Source organism: Carcharodon carcharias (genome assembly GCF_017639515.1).
Source record: "Carcharodon carcharias isolate sCarCar2 chromosome 35 unlocalized genomic scaffold, sCarCar2.pri SUPER_35_unloc_5, whole genome shotgun sequence".
NCBI classification, from domain to species: domain Eukaryota; kingdom Metazoa; phylum Chordata; class Chondrichthyes; order Lamniformes; family Lamnidae; genus Carcharodon; species Carcharodon carcharias.
The window spans coordinates 728,903-748,565 of NW_024470721.1; the positions used below are offsets into that span (position 1 = coordinate 728,903).

Here is a 19,663-nt window from a genome sequence, read left to right on the forward strand (position 1 = left end):
TGTGTATTGACAGGGTGTGTGTATCGACAGGGGGTGTGTATCGACAGGGGGTGTGTATCGACAGGGTGTGTGTATCGACAGGGGGTGTGTATCGACAGGGGGTGTGTATCGACAGGGGGTGTGTACCGACAGGGGGTGTGTACCGACAGGGGGTGTGTATCGACAGGGGATGTGTATCGACAGGGGTTGTGTATCGACAGGGGGTGTGTACCGACAGGGCGTGTGTGTCGACAGGGGGTGTGTATCGAGAGGAGGTGTGTATTGACAGTGGCTGTGTATTGACAGGAGGTGTGTATTGACATGGGGTGTGTATTGACAGGGGGTTTGTGTCGACAGGGGGTGTGTATCGCCAGGGGATGTGTATCGACAGGGTGTGTGTATCGACAGGGGGTGTGTAATGACAGGGGGTGTGTATCGGCAGGGGGTGTGTATCGACAGGGGCTGTGTATCAGTGTATCGACAGGAGGTGTGTATCGACAGGGGGTATGTATCGACAGGGGGTGTGTAATGACAGGGGGTGTGTATTGACAGGGGGTGTGTATCGACAGGGGGTGTGTATCGACAGGGGGTGTGTATCAGTGTATCGACAGGGGGTGTATGTATCGACAGGAGGTGTGTATCGACAGGGGGTGTGTATCGACAAGTGGTGTGTATTTACAGGGGGTGTGTATCGACAGGGGGTGTGTATCGACAGGGGGTGTGTATCAGTGTATCGACAGTGGGTATGTATTGACAGGGGGTGTGTAACGACAGGAGGTGTGTATCAGTGTATTGACAGGGGGTGTGTATCAACAGGGGATGTTTATCGACAGGAGGTGTGTAACGACAGGAATTGTGTATCAGTGTACCGACAATGGGTGTGTATCGACAGGAGGTGTGTATCGACATGGGGTGTGTATCAACAGGGGGTGTGTATCGACAGAAGTTGTGTATCAGTGTATCGACAGGGGGTGTGTATCGACAGGAAGTGTGTATCAGTATATCGACAGGGGGTGTGTATCGACAGGGGATGTGGATCGACAGTGGGTGTGTATCGACAGGAGGTGTGTATTGCCAGGGGGTGTGTATCGACATGGGGTATGTAATGACAGGGGGTGTGTATTAGTGTATCGACAGGGGGTGTGTATCGATAGGGGGTGTGTATTGACAGGGTGTGTGTATCGACAGGGGGTGTGTATCGACAGGGGGTGTGTATCAGTGTATCGACAGGGGGTGTATGTATCGACAGGAGGTGTGTATCGACGGGGGTGTGTATCGACAGGGTGTGTGTATCGACAGGGGGTGTGTATCGACAGGGGGTGTGTATCGACAGGGGGTGTGTACCGACAGGGGGTGTGTATCGACAGGGGGTGTGTATCGACAGGGGGTGTGTATCGACAGGGGTTGTGTATCGACAGGGGGTCTGTACCGACAGGGCGTGTGTGTCGACAGGGGGTGTGTATTGACAGGGGTTGTGTATTGACAGGAGGTGTGTATTGACAGGGGGTGTGTATTGACAGGGGGTTTGTTTCGACAGGGGGTGTGTATCGACAGGGGGTGTGTATCGACAGGGGGTGTGTATCGACAGGGGGTGTGTAATGACAGGGGGTGTGTATCGACAGGGGGTGTGTATCGACAGGGGCTGTGTATCAGTGTATCGACAGGAGGTGTGTATCGACAGGGGGTATGTATCGACAGGGGGTGTGTAATGACAGGGGGTGTGTATCGACAGGGGGTGTGTATCGACAGGGGGTGTGTATCGACAGGAGGTGTGTAGCGATAGGAGGTGTGTATCAGTGTATCAACAGGGGGTGTGTATCGACAGGGGGTGTGTACCGACAGCAGGTGTGTATCAGTGTATCGACAGGGGGTGTGTATCGACCGGAGGTGTGTATCAGTGTATCGACAGGGGGTGTTTATCGACAGGAGGTGTCTATCGACCGGGGGTGTGTATCGACAGGGGATGTGTATCAGTGTATGGACAGGGGGTCTGTATTGACATTGGCTGTGTATCAGTGTATCGAGAGGGGGTGTGTATCTACACGGGGTGTGTATCGACAGGAGATGTGTATCGACATGGGGTGTATGTATGGACAGTGGTTGTGTATCGACAGGGGGAGTGTATCGACAGGGGGTGTGTATCGACAGGGGGTGTGTATCAACAGGGGGTGTGTATCGACCGGGGGTGTATGTATAGACAGGAGTTGTGTATCGTCAGGGGTTGTGTATTGACAGGGGATGTATGTATTGACTGGAGGTGTGTATCGTCAGTGGGTGTGTATCGACGGGGGGTGTGTATCAGTGTACGGACAGGGGGTGTGTATCGACAGTAGGTGTGTATCGACAGGAGGTGTGTATCGACAAGAGGTGTGTATTGACAGGGGGTGTGTATCGACAGGGGTTGTGTATCAGTGTATCGACAGGGGGTGTGTATCGATAGGATGTGTGTATCGACAGGAGGTGTGTATCGACAGGAGATGTGTATCGATAGGAGGTGTGTATCGACAGGGGGTGTGTATCGAGACGGGGTGTGTATCAGTGTATCGACAGGAGGTGTGTATCGACAGGGGGTGTGTATCGACAGGGGGTGTGTATCAGTGTACCGACAGGGAGTGTGTATTGACAGGGATTGTGTATCGACAGGGGTTGTGTAATGACAGGGGGTGCGTATCGACAGGAGGTGAGTATTGACAGGAGGTGTGTATCAGTGTATCGACAGGAGGAGTGTATCGACAGGGGGTGTGTATTGACAGGGGGTGTGTATCCGTGTACCGACAGGGCGTGTGTATTGACAGGAGGTGTGTTTCGACAGGGGGTGTGTATGGACAGAGGGTGTTTATTGACAGGAGGTTTGTATTGACAGGGGGTGTGTATCGACAGGAGGTGTGTATCGACAGGGGGTGTGTATCGACAGGGGGTGTGTATCGACAGGGGGTGTGTATCCACAGGAGGTGTGTATCGACAGGAGGTGTGTATCGACAGGGGGTGTGTATCAACAGGGGGCGTGTCTCAACAGAAGGTGTGTATCAATGTATCGACAGGGGGTGTGTATCGACAGGGGGTGTGTATTCAACAGGGGGTGTGTATCACTGTATCGACAGGAGGTGTGTACCAACAGGGGGTGTGTATCGACAGGGGGCGTGTATAGACAGGAGGTGTGTATCCACAGCGGGTGTGTATTGACAGGGTGATTGTATCAGTGTACCGACAGGGGGTGTGTACCGACAGGGGGTGTGTATCGACAGGAGGTGTGTATCGACAGGGGGTGTGTATCGACAGGGGATGTGTATCGACAGGAGGTGTGTATCAGTGTATCGACAGTGAGTGTGTATCGACAGGGCGTGTGTATCGACAGGGGGGTGTGTCTAGACAGCCGGTGTGTATCGACAGGGGCTGTGTATCGACAGGAGGTGTTTATTAGTGTATCGACAGGGGGTGTGTATCGACAGAGGGTGTGTATCGACAGGAGGTGTGTATTGACAGGGGGTGTGTATCGACAGGAGGTGTGTATTGACAGGGGGTGTGTATCGACAGGAGGTGTGTATTGACAGGGGGTGTGTATGAACAGGGGGTGTGTATCGACAGGGGGTGTGTATCGACAGTGGGTGTGTATTGACAGGAGGTGTGTATCCACAGGAGGTGTGTAATCACAGGAGGTGTGTATCGACAGGGGGTGTGTATCAACTGGGGGTGTGCCTCGACAGAAGGTGTGTATCAGTGTATCGACAGGGGTTGTGTATCGACAGGAGGTGTGTATCGACAGGGGGTGTGTATCGACAAGTGGTGTGTATTTACAGGGGGTGTGTATCGACAGGGGGTGTGTATCGACAGGGGGTGTGTCTCAGTGTATCGACAGTGGGTATGTATTGACAGTGGGTGTGTAACGAAAGGAGGTGTGTATCAGTGTATCGACAGGGGGTGTGTATCAACAGGGGATGTTTATCGACAGGAGGTGTGTAACGACAGGAATTGTGTATCAGTGTACCGACAATGGGTGTGTATCGACAGGAGGTGTGTATCGACATGGGGTGTGTATCAACAGGGGTTGTGTATCGACAGAAGTTGTGTATCAGTGTATCGACAGGGGGTGTGTATTGACAGGAAGTGTGTATCAGTATATCGACAGGGGGTGTGTATTGACAGGGGATGTGTATCGACAGTGGGTGTGTATCGACAGGAGGTGTGTCTTGCCAGGGGGTGTGTATCGACATGTGGTATGTAATGACAGGGTGTGTGTATTAGTGTATCGACAGGGGGTGTGTATCGATAGGGGGTGTGTATTGACAGGGTGTGTGTATCGACAGGGGGTGTGTATCGACAGGGGGTGTGTATCAGTGTTTCGACAGGGGGTGTATGTATCGACAGGAGGTGTGTATCGACAGGGGGTGTGTATCGACAGGGTGTGTGTATCGACAGGGGGTGTGTATCGACAGGGGGTGTGTATCGACAGGGGGTGTGTATCGACAGGGGTTGTGTACCGACAGGGGGTGTGTATCGACAGGGGGTGTGTATCGACAGGGGGTGTGTATCGACAGGGGTTGTGTATCGACAGGGGGTGTGTACCGACAGGGCGTGTGTGTCGACAGGGGGTGTGTATCGACAGGAGGTGTGTATTGACAGGGGTTGTGTATTGACAGGAAGTGTGTATTGACAGGGGGTATGTATTGACAGGGGTTTGTTTCGACAGGGGGTGTGTATCGACAGGGGGTGTGTATCGACAGGGGGTGTGTAATGACAGGGGGTGTGTATCGACAGGGAGTGTGTATCGACAGGGGCTGTGTATCAGTGTATCGACAGGAGGTGTGTATCGACAGGGGGTATGTATCGACAGGGGGTGTGTAATGACAGGGGGTGTGTTTTGACAGGGGGTGTGTATCGACAGGGGGTGTGTATCAGTGTATCAACAGGGGGTGTGTATCGACAGGAGGTGTGTATCGACAGGAGGTGTGTATCGACAGGAGGTGTGTATCAGTGTATCAACAGGGGGTGTGTATCGACAGGTGGTGTGTGCCGACAGCAGGTGTGTATCAGTGTATCGACAGGGGGTGTGTATCGACAGGGGGTGTGTATCGACAGGGGGTGTGTACCGACCGGAGGTGTGTATCAGTGTATCGACAGGGGGTGTGTATGCACAGGAGGTGTGTATCGACAGGAGGTGTGTATCGACAGGGGGTGTGTATCAACAGGGGGCGTGTCTCAACAGAAGTTGTGTATCAATGTATCGACAGGGGGTGTGTATCGACAGGGGGTGTGTATTCAACAGGGGGTGTGTATCACTGTATCGACAGGAGGTGTGTACCAACAGGGGGTGTGTATCGACAGGGGGCGTGTATAGACAGGAGGTGTGTATCCACAGGGGGTGTGTATTGACAGGGTGATTGTATCAGTGTACCGACAGGGGGTGTGTACCGACAGTGGGTGTGTATCGACAGGAGGTGTGTATCGACAGGGGGTGTGTATCGACAGGGGATGTGTATCGACAGGAGGTGTGTATCAGTGTATCGACAGTGAGTGTGTATCGACAGGGCGTGTGTATCGACAGGGGGGTGTATCTCGACAGCCGGTGTGTATCGACAGGGGCTGTGTATCGACAGGAGGTGTTTATTAGTGTATCGACAGGGGGTGTGTATCGACAGAGGGTGTTTATTGACAGGAGGTGTGTATCGACAGGGGGTGTGTATCGACAGGGGGTGTGTATCGACAGGGGTTGTGTATCGACAGGGGGTGTGTACCGACAGGGCGTGTGTGTCGACAGGGGGTGTGTATCGACAGGAGGTGTGTATTGACAGGGGTTGTGTATTGACAGAAAGTGTGTATTGACAGGGGGTGTGTATTGACAGGGGGTTTGTTTCGACAGGGGGTGTGTATCGACAGGGGGTGTGTATCGACAGGGGGTGTGTATCGACAGGGGGTGTGTAATGACAGGGGGTGTGTATCGACAGGGGGTGTGTATCGACAGGGGCTGTGTATCAGTGTATCGACAGGAGGTGTGTATCGACAGGGGGTATGTATCGACAGGGGGTGTGTAATGACAGGGGGTGTGTATTGACAGGGGCTGTGTATCGACAGGGGGTGTGTATCAGTGTATCAACAGGGGGTGTGTATCGACAGGAGGTGTGTATCGACAGGAGGTGTGTATCGACAGGAGGTGTGTATCAGTGTATCAACAGGGGGTGTGTATCGACAGGTGGTGTGTACCGACAGCAGGTGTGTATCAGTGTATCGACAGGGGGTGTGTATCGACAGGGGGTGTGTACCGACCGGAGGTGTGTATCAGTGTATCGACAGGGGGTGTGTATCGACAGGGGGTGAGTATCGAAAGGGCGTGTGTATCGACAGGAGGTGTGTATCGACAGGGGGTGTTTATCGACAGGAGGTGTCTATCGACTGGGGGTGTGTATCGACAGGGGATGTGTATCAGTGTATGGACAGGGGGTCTGTATTGACATGGGGTGTGTATCAGTGTATCGAGAGGGGGTGTGTATCTACATGGGGTGTGTATCGACAGGAGATGTGTATCGACATGGTGTGTATGTATGGACAGTGGTTGTGTATCGACAGGGGGAGTGTGTCGACAGGGGGTGTGTATCGACCGGGGGTGTATGTATAGACAGGAGTTGTGTATCGTCAGGGGTTGTGTATTGACAGGGGGCGTATGTATAGACTGGAGGTGTGTATCGACAGTGGGTGTGTATCGACAGGGGGTGTGTATCAGTGTACGGACAGGGGGTGTGTATCGACAGTAGTTGTGTATCGACAGGAGGTGTGTATCGACAAGAGGTGTGTATTGACATGGGGTGTGTATCGACAGGGGTTGTGTATCAGTGTATCGACAGGGGGTGTGTATCGATAGGAGGTGTGTATCGACAGGAGGTGTGTATCGACAGGAGATGTGTATCGACAGGAGGTGTGTATCGACAGGGGGTGTGTATCGAGACGGGGTGTGTATCAGTGTATCGACAGGAGGTGTGTATCGACAGGGGGTGTGTATCGACAGGGGGTGTGTATCAGTGTACCGACAGGGAGTGTGTATTGACAGGGATTGTGTATCGACAGGGGGTGTGTAATGACAGGGGGTGCGTATCGACAGGAGGTGAGTATCGACAGGAGGTGTGTATCAGTGTATCGACAGGAGGAGTGTATCGACAGGGGGTGTTTACCGACAGGCGGTGTGTATCAATGTATTGCTAGGGGGTGTGTATCGACAGGGGGTGTGTATCAGTGTATCGACAGGGGGTGTGTATCGACATGGGGTGTGTATTGACAGGGGGTGTGTATCGACAGGGGGTGTGTATCGACAGGGGGTGTGTATCGACAGGGTGTGTGTATCGACAGCGGGTGTGTTATGACAGGAGGTTTGTATCAGTGTATCGACAGGGGGTGTGTATTTACAGGGGGTGTGTATCGACAGGGCGTGTGTATCGACAGGGGGTGTATATTGACAGGCGGTGTGTATCGACTGGGGTGTGTATCGACAGGGGGTGTGTATCAGTGTATCGATAGGGGGTGTATGTATAGACAGGAGGTGTGTATCGACAGGGGGTGTCTATCGACAGGGGGTGTCTGTCGACAGGGGGTGTCTATCGACAGGGGGTGTATACCGACAGCGGGTGTGTATCGACAGGGGGTATATATCGACAGCGGGTGTGTATCGACAGGAGGTGTGTATCGACAGGAGGTGTGTATCGACAGCGGGTGTGTATCGACAGGGGGTGTGTATCGACAGGGTCTGTGTAATGTCAGGAGGTTTGTATCGACAAGTGGTGTGTATTTACAGGGGGTGTGTATCGACAGGGGGTGTGTATTTACAGGGGGTGTGTATCAGTGTATCGACAGGGGGTATGTATTGACAGGGGGTGTGTAACGACAGGAGGTGTGTATCAGTGTATCGACAGGGGGTTTGTATCAACAGGGGGTGTTTATCGACAGGAGGTGTGTAACGACAGGAATTGTGTATCAGTGTGCCGACAATGGGTGTGTATCGACAGGAGGTGTGTATCGACATGGGGTGTGTATCAACAGGGGGTGTGTATCGACAGAAGTTGTGTATCAGTGTATCGACAGGGGGTGTGTATCGACAGGAAGTGTGTATCAGTATATCGAAAGGGGATGTGTATCAACAGGGGGTGTGTATCGACAGGGGATGTGTATCGACAGGGGGTGTGTATCGACAGGAGGTGTGTATTTCCAGGGGGTGTGTATCGACAGGGGGTGTGTATCAGTGTATCGACAGGGGGTATGTATTGACAGGGGGTGTGTAACGACAGGAGGTGTGTATCAGTGTATCGACAGGGGGTGTGTATCAACAGGGGGTGTTTATCGACAGGAGGTGTGTAACGACAGGAATTGTGTATCAGTGTGCCGACAATGGGTGTGTATCGACAGGCGGTGTGTATCGACATGGGGTGTGTATCAACAGGGGGTGTGTCTCGACAGAAGTTGTGTATCAGCGTATCGTCAGGGGGTGTGTATCGACAGGAGGTGTGTTTCGACAGGGGGTGTGTATCGACAGGGGGTCTGTATTGACAGGGGGTGTGTATCAGTGTATCGACAGTGGGTGTTTATCGACAGGGGGTGTGTACTGACAGGGGTTGTGTATCGACCGGGCGTGTGTATAGACAGGATTTGTGTATCGACAGTGGGTGTGTATTGACAGGTGGTGTGTATCAGTGTATCGACAGGGTGTGTGTATCGACGGTGGGTGTGTATTGACAGGGGGTGTGTATCAGTGTATCGACCGGGCGTGTGTATAGACAGGAGGTGTGTACCGACAGGGGGTGCGTAATGACAGGGGGTGTGTGTCAGTTTATCGACAGGGAGTATGTATCGACAGGGGGTGTGTATCGACAAGGGGTGTGTACCGACAGGGTGTGTGTAATGACAGGGGGTGTGTAATGACTGGGGGTGTGTATCGACAGGGGGTGTGTAATAACAGAGAGTGTGTATCGACATGGGGTGTGTAATGACAGGGGGTGTTTATAATGAGGGGGTGTATGTATAGAAAGAGGGTGTGTATAGTCAGGGGGTGTGTATTATGAGGGAGGTGTTTAGAGAACGGGGTATGCTTTGAGAGGGGGTATGTGTATAGATGGGTGTATATAGAGAGAGGCTGTCTATAGGGAAGGGTGTGTATAGAGGGGGTTGTGCATAGAGTAGGGGTGCGCATCGAGGGACAGGGTGTGCATAGATAGACAAAGTGTGCACAGAAGGACAGTGTGTGCATAGAGAGACAAGGTGTGCGTAGAGGGACAGTGTGTGCATGGAGGGACAGTGTGTGCTTGGAGGGACAATGTGTGCATGGAGGGACAGTGTGTGCATGGAGGGACAGTGTGTGCATGGAGGGACTGTGTGCATTAGAGGGACAATGTGTGAATAGAGAGTCAAGGTGTGCATAGAGGGACAGAGTGTGTATAGAGGGGGTGTTTGTATTGGGGGCAATGTAATAAGGCACAGTGAGTAATGTGGGACAGTGCATAATGAGGGATAGCGCGTAATGAGGGCTAGTGCATAATGAGGGACAGTGCATAATGAGGGACAGTGCATAATGAGGGATAGTGCATAATGAGGGATAGTGCGTAATGAGGGAGTGTGCGTAATAAGGCACAGTGCGTAATGAGGGAGTGTGTAATGTGGGACAGTGCGTAATGCGGGACAGTGCGTAATGAGGGACAGTGCGTAATGAGAGACAGTGCGTAATGAGAGACAGTGCGTGATGTGGGACAGTGCGTAATGTGGGACAGTGCGTAATGAGAGACAGTGCGTAATGTGGGACAGTGCTTAATGAGGGACAGTGCGTAATGTGGGACAGTGCATAATGAGAGACAGTGCGTAATGAGGGACAGTGCGTAATGAGGGACAGTGTGTAATGAGGGAGCATGTAATGTGGGACAGTGCATAATGCGGGACAGTGTGTAATGAGGGACAGTGCGTAATGTGGGACAGTGCGTAATGAGAGACAGTGCGTGATGTGGGACTGTGCATTATGAGAGACAGTGCATAATGAGAGACAGTGCGTAATGAGAGACAGTGTGTAATGAGGGACAGTGCGTAATATGGGACAGCGCGTAATGTGGGACAGTGCGTAATGTGGGACAGCACGTAATGTGGGACAGTGCGTAATGCGGGACAGTGCGTAATGAGAGACAGTGCGTAATGTGGGACAGTGCGTAATGAGAGACAGTGCGTAATGTGGGACAGTGCGTAATGAGGGACAGTGCGTAATGAGGGACAGTGCGTAATGAGAGACAGTGTGTAATGAGGGACAGTGCGTAATATGGGACAGTGCGTAATATGGGACAGCGCGTAATGTGGGACAGCGCGTAATGTGGGGCAGCACGTAAGGCGGGAGAGTGCGTAATGAGGGACAGTGCGTAATGTGGGACAGTGCGTAATGTGGGACAGTGCGTAATATGGGACAGTGCGTAATGCCGGACAATGCGTAATAAGGGAGTGCGTAATATGGGACAGTGTGTAATGAGGGACAGTGCGTAATGTGGGACAGTGCGTAATGTGGGACAGTGCGTAATGCAGGACAGTGCGTAATGAGGGACAGTGCGTAATGTGGGACAGTGCGTAATGTGGGACAGTGCGTAATGAGAGACAGTGCGTAATGAGGGACAGTGCGTAATGAGAGACAGTGCGTAATGAGGGACAGTGCGTAATATGGGACAGTGCGTAATATGGGACAGTGCATAATGTGGGACAGCGCGTAATGTGGGACAGCGCGTAATGTGGGGCAGCGCGTAATGCGGGACAGGGCGTAATGAGGGACAGTGCGCAATGTGGGACAGTGAGTAATGTGGGACAGTGCGTAATATGGGACAGTGCGTAATGTGGGACAGCGCGTAATGTGGGACAGTGTGTAATGAGGGACAGTGCGTAATGTGGGACAGTGCGTAATGTGGGACAGTGCGTAATGCGGGATAGGGCGTAATGCGAGACAGTGCGTAATGTGGGACAATGCGTAATGTGAGACAGTGCGTAATGAGAGACAGTGCGTAATGCGGGACAGTGCGTAATGTGGGACAGTGCGTAATGCGGGACAGTGCGTAATGAGAGAGTGCGTAATGTGGGACAGTGCGTAATGAGAGACAGTGCATAATGTGGGACAGTGCGTAATGAGAGACAGTGCGTAATGAGAGACAGTGTGTAATGAGGGACAGTGTGTAATATGGGACAGTGCGTAATATGGGACAGTGCGTAATATGGGACAGCGCGTAATGTGGGACAGTGCGTAATGTGGGGCAGCGCGTAATGCGGGAGAGTGCGTAATGAGGGACAGTGCGTAATGTGGGACAGTGCGTAATGTGGGACAGTGCGTAATATGGGACAGTGCGTAATGCGGGACAATGCGTAATGAGGGAGTGCGTAATATGGGACAGCGCGTAATGTGGGACAGTGCGTAATGTGGGGCAGCGCGTAATGCGGGAGAGTGCGTAATGAGAGACAGTGCGTAATGTGGGACAGTGCGTAATGTGGGACAGTGCGTAATGTGGGACAGTGCGTAATGCGGGACAATGCGTAATGAGGGAGTGCGTAATATGGGACAATGCGTAATGAGGGACAGTGCGTAATGTGGGACAGTGCGTAATGTGGGACAGTGCGTAATGAGAGACAGTGCGTAATGAGAGACAATGCGTAATGAGGGACAGTGCGTAATGCGGGACAGTGTGTAATGAGGGACAGTGTGTAATATGGGACAGTGCGTAATATGGGACAGTGCGTAATATGGGACAGTGCGTAATGTGGGACAGTGCGTAATGTGGGGCAGCGCGTAATGCGGGAGAGTGCGTAATGTGGGACAGTGCGTAATGTGGGACAGTGCGTAATATGGGACAGTGCGTAATGCGGGACAATGCGTAATGAGGGAGTGCGTAATATGGGACAGCGCGTAATGTGGGACAGTGCGTAATGTGGGGCAGCGCGTAATGCGGGAGAGTGCGTAATGAGGGACAGTGCGTAATGTGGGACAGTGCGTAATGTGGGACAGTGCGTAATATGGGACAGTGCGTAATGCGGGACAATGCGTAATGAGGGAGTGCGTAATATGGGACAATGCGTAATGAGGGACAGTGCGTAATGTGGGACAGTGCGTAATGTGGGACAGTGCGTAATGAGAGACAGTGCGTAATGAGAGACAATGCGTAATGAGGGACAGTGCGTAATGCGGGACAGTGCGTAATGAGGGACAGTGCGTAATGTGGGACAGTGCGTAATGTGGGACAGTGCGTAATGAGTGACAGTGCGTAATGAGGGACAGTGCGTAATGAGGGACAGTGCGTAATATGGGACAGTGCGTAATATGGGACAGTGCGTAATGTGGGACAGCGCGTAATGTGGGACAGCGCGTAATGTGGGGCAGCGCGTAATGCGGGACAGTGCGTAATGAGGGACAGTGCGTAATGCGGGACAGTGCGTAATGCGGGACAGGGCGTAATGAGGGACAGTGCATAATGTGGGACAGTGAGTAATGTGGGACAGTGCGTAATATGGGACAGTGCGTAATGTGGGACAGCGCGTAATGTGGGACAGCGCGTAATGCGGGGCAGCGCGTAATGCGGGGCAGCGCGTAATGCGGGACAGTGCATAATGAGGGACAGTGAGTAATGAGGGACAGTGAGTAATGTGGGACAGTGCGTAATGTGGGACAGTGCGTAATGTGGGACAGGGCGTAATGCGGGACAGGGCGTAATGCGAGACAGTCCGTAATGTGGGACAATGCGTAATGTGGGACAGTGCGTAATGAGAGACAGTGCGTAATGCGGGACAGTGCGTAATGTGGGACAGTGCGTAATGAGAGACAGTGCGTAATGAGAGACAGTGCGTAATGTGGGACAGTGCGTAATGTGGGACAGTGCGTAATGAGAGACAGTGCGTAATGTGGGACAGTGCGTAATGTGGGACAGTGCGTAATGTGGGACAATGCGTAATGAGGGAGTGCGTAATATGGGACAGTGCGTAATGTGGGACAGTGCGTAATGCGGGACAGTGCGTGATGTGGGACTGTGCGTAATGAGAGACAGTGCGTAATGTGGGACAGTGCGTAATGTGGGACATCGCGTAATGAGGGACAATGTGGGACAGCGCGTAATGAGGGATAGTGCGTAATGAGGGACAGTGCGTAATGCGGGACAGTGCGTGATGTGGGACTGTGCGTAATGAGGGACAGTGCGTTATGTGGGACAGTGCGTAATGTGGGACAGTGCGTAATGCGGGACAGTGCGTAATGTGGGACAGTGCGTAATGCGGGACAGTGCGTAATGAGAGAGTGCGTAATGTGGGACAGTGCGTAATGAGAGACAGTGCGTAATGTGGGACAGTGCGTAATGAGAGACAGTGCGTAATGAGAGACAGTGTGTAATGAGGGACAGTGTGTAATATGGGACAGTGCGTAATATGGGACAGTGCGTAACATGGGACAGCGCGTAATGTGGGACAGTGCGTAATGTGGGGCAGCGCGTAATGCGGGAGAGTGCGTAATGAGGGACAGTGCGTAATGTGGGACAGTGCGTAATGTGGGACAGTGCGTAATATGGGACAGTGCGTAATGCGGGACAATGCGTAATGAGGGAGTGCGTAATATGGGACAGCGCGTAATGTGGGACAGTGCGTAATGTGGGGCAGCACGTAATGCGGGAGAGTGCGTAATGAGGGACAGTGCGTAATGTGGGACAGTGCGTAATGTGGGACAATGCGTAATATGGGACAGTGCGTAATGCGGGACAATGCGTAATGAGGGAGTGCGTAATATGGGACAATGCGTAATGAGGGACAGTGCGCAATGTGGGACAGTGCGTAATGTGGGACAGTGCGTAATGAGAGACAGTGCGTAATGAGAGACAATGCGTAATGAGAGACAGTGCGTAATGCGGGACAGTGCGTAATGAGGGACAGTGTGTAATATGGGACAGTGCGTAATATGGGACAGTGCGTAATATGGGACAGCGCGTAATGTGGGACAGTGCGTAATGTGGGGCAGCGCGTAATGCGGGAGAGTGCGTAATGTGGGACAGTGCGTAATGTGGGACAGTGCGTAATATGGGACAGTGCGTAATGCGGGACAATGCGTAATGAGGGAGTGCGTAATATGGGACAGCGCGTAATGTGGGACAGTGCGTAATGTGGGGCAGCGCGTAATGCGGGAGAGTGCGTAATGAGGGACAGTGCGTAATGTGGGACAGTGCGTAATGTGGGACAGTGCGTAATATGGGACAGTGCGTAATGCGGGACAATGCGTAATGAGGGAGTGCGTAATATGGGACAATGCGTAATGAGGGACAGTGCGTAATGTGGGACAGTGCGTAATGTGGGACAGTGCGTAATGAGAGACAGTGCGTAATGAGAGACAATGCGTAATGAGGGACAGTGCGTAATGCGGGACAGTGCGTAATGTGGGACAGTGCGTAATGTGGGACAGTGCGTAATGTGGGACAGTGCGTAATGAGGGACAGTGCGTAATGAGGGACAGTGCGTAATATGGGACAGTGCGTAATATGGGACAGTGCGTAATGTGGGACAGCGCGTAATGTGGGACAGCGCGTAATGTGGGGCAGCGCGTAATGCGGGACAGTGCGTAATATGGGACAGTGCGTAATATGGGACAGTGCGTAATGTGGGACAGCGCGTAATGTGGGACAGCGCGTAATGTGGGGCAGCGCGTAATGCGGGACAGTGCGTAATGAGGGACAGTGCGTAATGCGGGACAGTGCGTAATGCGGGACAGGGCGTAATGAGGGACAGTGCATAATGTGGGACAGTGAGTAATGTGGGACAGTGCGTAATATGGGACAGTGCGTAATGTGGGACAGCGCGTAATGTGGGACAGCGCGTAATGCGGGGCAGCGCGTAATGCGGGGCAGCGCGTAATGCGGGACAGTGCATAATGAGGGACAGTGAGTAATGAGGGACAGTGAGTAATGCGGGACAGTGCGTGATGTGGGACTGTGCGTAATGAGGGACAGTGCGTTATGTGGGACAGTGCGTAATGTGGGACAGTGCGTAATGCGGGACAGGGCGTAATGAGGGACAGTGCGTTATGTGGGACAGTGCGTAATGTGGGACAGTGCGTAATGCGGGACAGGGCGTAATGAGGGACAGTGCGTAATGTGGGACAGTGCGTAATGTGGGACAGTGCGTAATGCGGGACAGGGCGTAATGCGGGACAATGCGTAATGTGGGACAGTGCGTAATGAGAGACAGTGCGTAATGTGGGACAGTGCGTAATGTGGGACAGTGCGTAATGAGAGACAGTGCGTAATGAGGGACAGTGCGTAATGAGGGACAGTGCGTAATGCGGGACAGTGCGTAATGTGGGACAGTACGTAATGAGAGACAGTGCGTAATGAGGGACAGTGCGTAATGCGGGACAGTGCGTAATGTGGGACAGTGTGTAATGTGGGACAGTGCGTAATGAGAGACAGTGCGTAATGTGGGACAGTGCGTAATGAGAGACAGTGCGTAATGTGGGACAGTGCGTAATGTGGGACAGTGCGTAATGTGGGACAGTGTGTAATGAGAGACAGTGCGTAATGTGGGACAGTGCGTAATGTGGGACAGTGCGTAATGTGGGACAGTGCGTAATATGGGACAGTGCGTAATGCGGGACAGTGCGTAATGAGGGAGTGCGTAATGTGGGACAATGCGTAATGAGGGAGTGCGTAATATGGGATAGTGCGTAATGCGGGACAGTGCGTGATGTGGGACTGTGCGTAATGAGAGACAGTGCGTAATGTGGGACAGTGCGTAATGAGGGACAGTGCGTAATGTGGGACATCGCGTAATGAGGGACAGTGTGTACTGTGGGACAGCGCATAATGAGGGATAGTGCATAATGAGGGACAGTGCGTAATGCGGGATAGTGCGTGATGTGGGACTGTGCGTAATGCGGGACAGTGCGTAATGTGGGACAGTGCGTAATGTGGGACAGTGCGTAATGCGGGACAGTGTGTGATGTGGGACTGTGCATAATGAGAGACAGTGTGTAATGAGGGAGTGCGTAATTTGGGACAGCGCGTAATGAGGGACAGTGCATAATGAGGGACAGTGCGTAATGAGGGACAGTGCGTAATGAGGGACAGTGTGTAATGAGGGAGTGCGTAATGTGGGACAGTGCGTAATGAGGGACAGTGCGTAATGAGGGACAGTGCGTATTGTGGGACAGTGCCTAATGAGGGAGTGCGTAATGAGGGACAGCGCGTAATGAGAGACTGTGTGTAATGAGGGAGTGCGTAATGAGGGACAGTGCGTAATGAGGGGCAGCGCATAATGAGGGACAGCGCGTAATGAGGGACAGCGCGTAATGAGGGACAGCGCGTAATGAGGGACAGCGCGTAATGAGGGACAGTGCGTAATGTGGGACAGCGCGTAATGAGGGACAGCGCGTAATGAGGGACAGTGCATAATGAGGGACAGCGCGTAATGAGGGACAGTGCGTAATGTGGGACAGTGCGTAATGTGGGACAGTGCGTAATGAGGGATAGTGTGTAATGAGGGACCGTGCGTAATGTGGGACCGTGTCTGGAGTGAGCCCCATAATACACAGGGAGTTCTGCGAGTTTTACACTATTCCATGGTTTGATATTCTCTCCTCTCCCTGTTCAGGTGTGTGAAGTCAGGGCAGTGTCAGCCGTCTATCAGGAACTTCAGGCACGCTTCCACAGTCTTCAAGGTTCCCTGGCCACAGCCAAACTGGAGACAGAAGAGGTAGGGAGACTTTCCTCTTCACTGTCTGCTGTGGATCCACACCACTGTCAAGGCAGCGCTGAACTGCTTCATGGGAAACATGCCACTCTGTGCTTATACAAGGTTTTGTGAGTGTGCGTGTCTCTGTGTGTGCGTGTGTCTGTGCGTGTGTCTCTGTGTGTGTGTCTCTGTGTGTGCGTGTCTCTGTGTGTGTGTGTCTCTGTGTGTGTGTGTGTCTGTGTGCGTGTCTCTGTGTGTGAGTGTGTCTGTGTGTGCGTGTCTGTGTGTGCGTGTCTCTGTGTGTGAGTGTGTCTGTGTGTGCGTGTCTGTGTGTGCGTGTCTCTGTGTGTGCGTGCCTCTGTGTGTGAGTGTCTGTGTGTGAGTGTGTCTGTGTGTGCGTGTCTGTGTGTGCGTGTCTCTGTGTGTGAGTGTGTCTGTGTGTGCGTGTCTGTGTGTGCGTGTCTCTGTGTGTGCGTGTCTCTGTGTGTGAGTGTGTCTGTGTGTGCGTGTCTCTGTGTGTGTGTCTGTGTGTGAGTGTGTCTGTGTGTGCGTGTCTCTGTGTGTGAGTGTCTGTGTGTGTGTGTCTCTGTGTGTGAGTGTGTCTGTGTGTGAGTGTGTCTGTGTGTGTGTCTGTGTGTGAGTGTGTCTGTGTGTGCGTGTGTCTGTGTGTGCAGGTGTGTCTGTGTGTGTGTTTGTGTGTGCGTGTCTCTGTCTGTGCGTGTCTCTGTCTGTGCGTGTCTCTGTGTGTGCTTGTGTCTGTGTGTGCGTGTCTCTGTGTGTGAGTGTGTCTGTGTGTGCGTGTCTCTGTGTGTGCATGTCTGTGTGTGTGTCTCTGTGTATACGTGTGTCGGTGTGTGCATGTGTCTGTGTGTGCATGCATGTGTCTGTGTCTCTGTGCGGGCGTATGTCTGTGTGTGCGTGTGTCTGTGTGTGCTTTCTTGTATTCTTTCTTGGGATGTGGGCATTGCAGACAAGACCAGCACTTATTACCCATCCCTAATTGCCCCTTGAGAAGGTGGGGGTGAGCTGCCTTCTTGAGCTGCTGCAGTCCGTGTGGTATAGGTACACCCACCGCGCTGTTAAGAAGCGATGTGTGTGTGTGCGTGTGTATCTCACAGTGGGCTTGTATAAGTATCAGTGCGTGTGTGGGTGTGTGGAAGCATGTGCATGTAAGTAACAGTGTGTGTGTATGGGTGTGTGTGTGTGTAAGTAACAGTATGTGTGTAAGTAACAGTGTGTGTGTATGGGTGTGTGTGTGTGTAAGTAACAGTATGTGTGTAAGTAACAGTGTGTGTGTATGGATGTGTGTGTGTGTAAGTAACAGTATGTGTGTAAGTAACAGTGTGTGTGTATGGGTGTGTGTGTGTGTAAGTAAGTGTGTGTGTAAATAACAGTGTGTGTGTATGGGTGTGTGTGTGTATAAGTAACAGTGTGTGTGTAAGTAACAGTGTGTGTGTGCACGTAAGTAGTTGTGCATGTGTGTGTGTGTAAGTAACTGTGTGTGTGTAAGTAACAGAGTGTGTCTGGGTGTGAGTGTGTAAGTAACAGTGTGTGTGTAAGTTACTGTGTGTGTGGGTGTATGTGTGTGTATAATTAACTGTGTGTGGGTGTGAGTGTGTAAGTAACAGTGTGTGTGTGTGTAAGTAGCTATGTGTGTGTGGGTGTGAGTGTGTAACAGTGTGTGTGTAAGTAGCTGTGTGGGTGTGAGTGTGTAAGTAACAGTGTGTGTGTGTGTAAGTAGCTGTGCGTGTGTGGGTGTGAGATTGTTACAGTGTGTGTGTGTGTAAGTAGCTGTGTGTGTGGGTGTGAGTGTGTAAGTAACATTGTGTGTGTAAGTAGCTGTGTGTGTGTGTGAGTGTGTAAGTAACAGTGTGTGTGTGTAAGTAGCTGTGTGTGTGTGGGTGTCTGTGTGTGTGTGTATGTGTGTGTGTGGGTGTGTGTGTGTAAGTAACTGTGTGTGTGTAAGTAGCTGTGTGTGTGGGTATGAGTGTGTAACAGTGTGTGTGTGTGTGTGTGGGTGTGTGTGTGTAAGTAACTGTGTGTGTGTAAGTAGCTGTGTGTGTGTAAGTAGCTGTGTGTGTGTGTGAGTGTGTAAGTAACAGTGTGTGTGTGTAAGTAGCTGTGTGTCTGTGTCTCTGTGTGTGTGTGTGTGTAAGTAACTGTGTGTGTGTAAGTAGCTGTGTGTGTGTGGGTGTGAGTGTGTAACAGTGTGTGTGTAAGTAGCTGTGTGTGTGTGGGTGTGAGTGTCTAACAGTGTGTGTGTAAGTAGCTGTGTGTGTGTGGGTGTGAGTGTCTAACAGTGTGTGTGTAAGTAGCTGTGTGTGTGTGGGTGTGAGTGTGTAACAGTGTGTGTGTAAGTAGCTGTGTGTGTGTGGGTGTGAGTGTGTAACAGTGTGTGTGTAAGTAGCTGTGTGTGTGTGGGTGTGAGTGTGTAACAGTGTGTGTGGGTGGGTGTGTGAGAGTGTGTGTGAGTGTGAGCCTGTGACTCTGACCCTCTCCCTCACACTCCTGTAGATTAACAAGACTGTGAAAGCCACACTGCAGGCGTTACAGGAACTGGCAGCGAATGAGGACTTGGATCTTCCTGACGTCTTCCAGAGCAGCCGGTCCACTGAGTCGATGAAATCTGCCGGTTCCGACTCCTCCATCAAAGCGAATATTGGCAAACGCCGGAGCAACCAACAGGACACGGAGACATACTATTTCACCGTAAGGCCAGATAGTGACAGGCTGCGGGGAGACACCCCCTCCCTCCCCACAGGCTACTGGGAAACACCCCCTCCCTCCCCACGTGCAGGCCAGACCGGGGGTTAAGGGGGGCAGATTTCCCTCCCTGAAGGGGCATTAGTGACCCAGGCGGGGTTTTTAACCACGATCGAGGGTAGCTTCACTGTCACCGTCACCGAGACTGGATCTCAATTCCGGGTTTATTCACTGGATTTAAATTCCACCAGCGGCCGGGGTGGGGTTTGAACCCGTGTACCCGCCCCCCACACAGAGCATC

General features: G+C 52.3%; 1 protein-coding gene across 3 annotated transcripts in view; it reads left to right on the forward strand.

Annotated features, from left to right (window-relative positions):
* The window catches only part of LOC121274258 (SLIT-ROBO Rho GTPase-activating protein 3-like), a 282,583-nt gene that overhangs the window by 143,193 nt on the left and 119,727 nt on the right, over nt 1-19,663 (forward strand). For all 3 annotated transcript variants that reach the window (XM_041181468.1, XM_041181470.1, XM_041181469.1), the window contains 2 exons: nt 16,579-16,680; nt 19,174-19,368. In XM_041181468.1, coding sequence (XP_041037402.1) covers nt 16,579-16,680; nt 19,174-19,368 — 297 coding nt within the window. The remainder of the gene's footprint in view (nt 1-16,578; nt 16,681-19,173; nt 19,369-19,663) is intronic.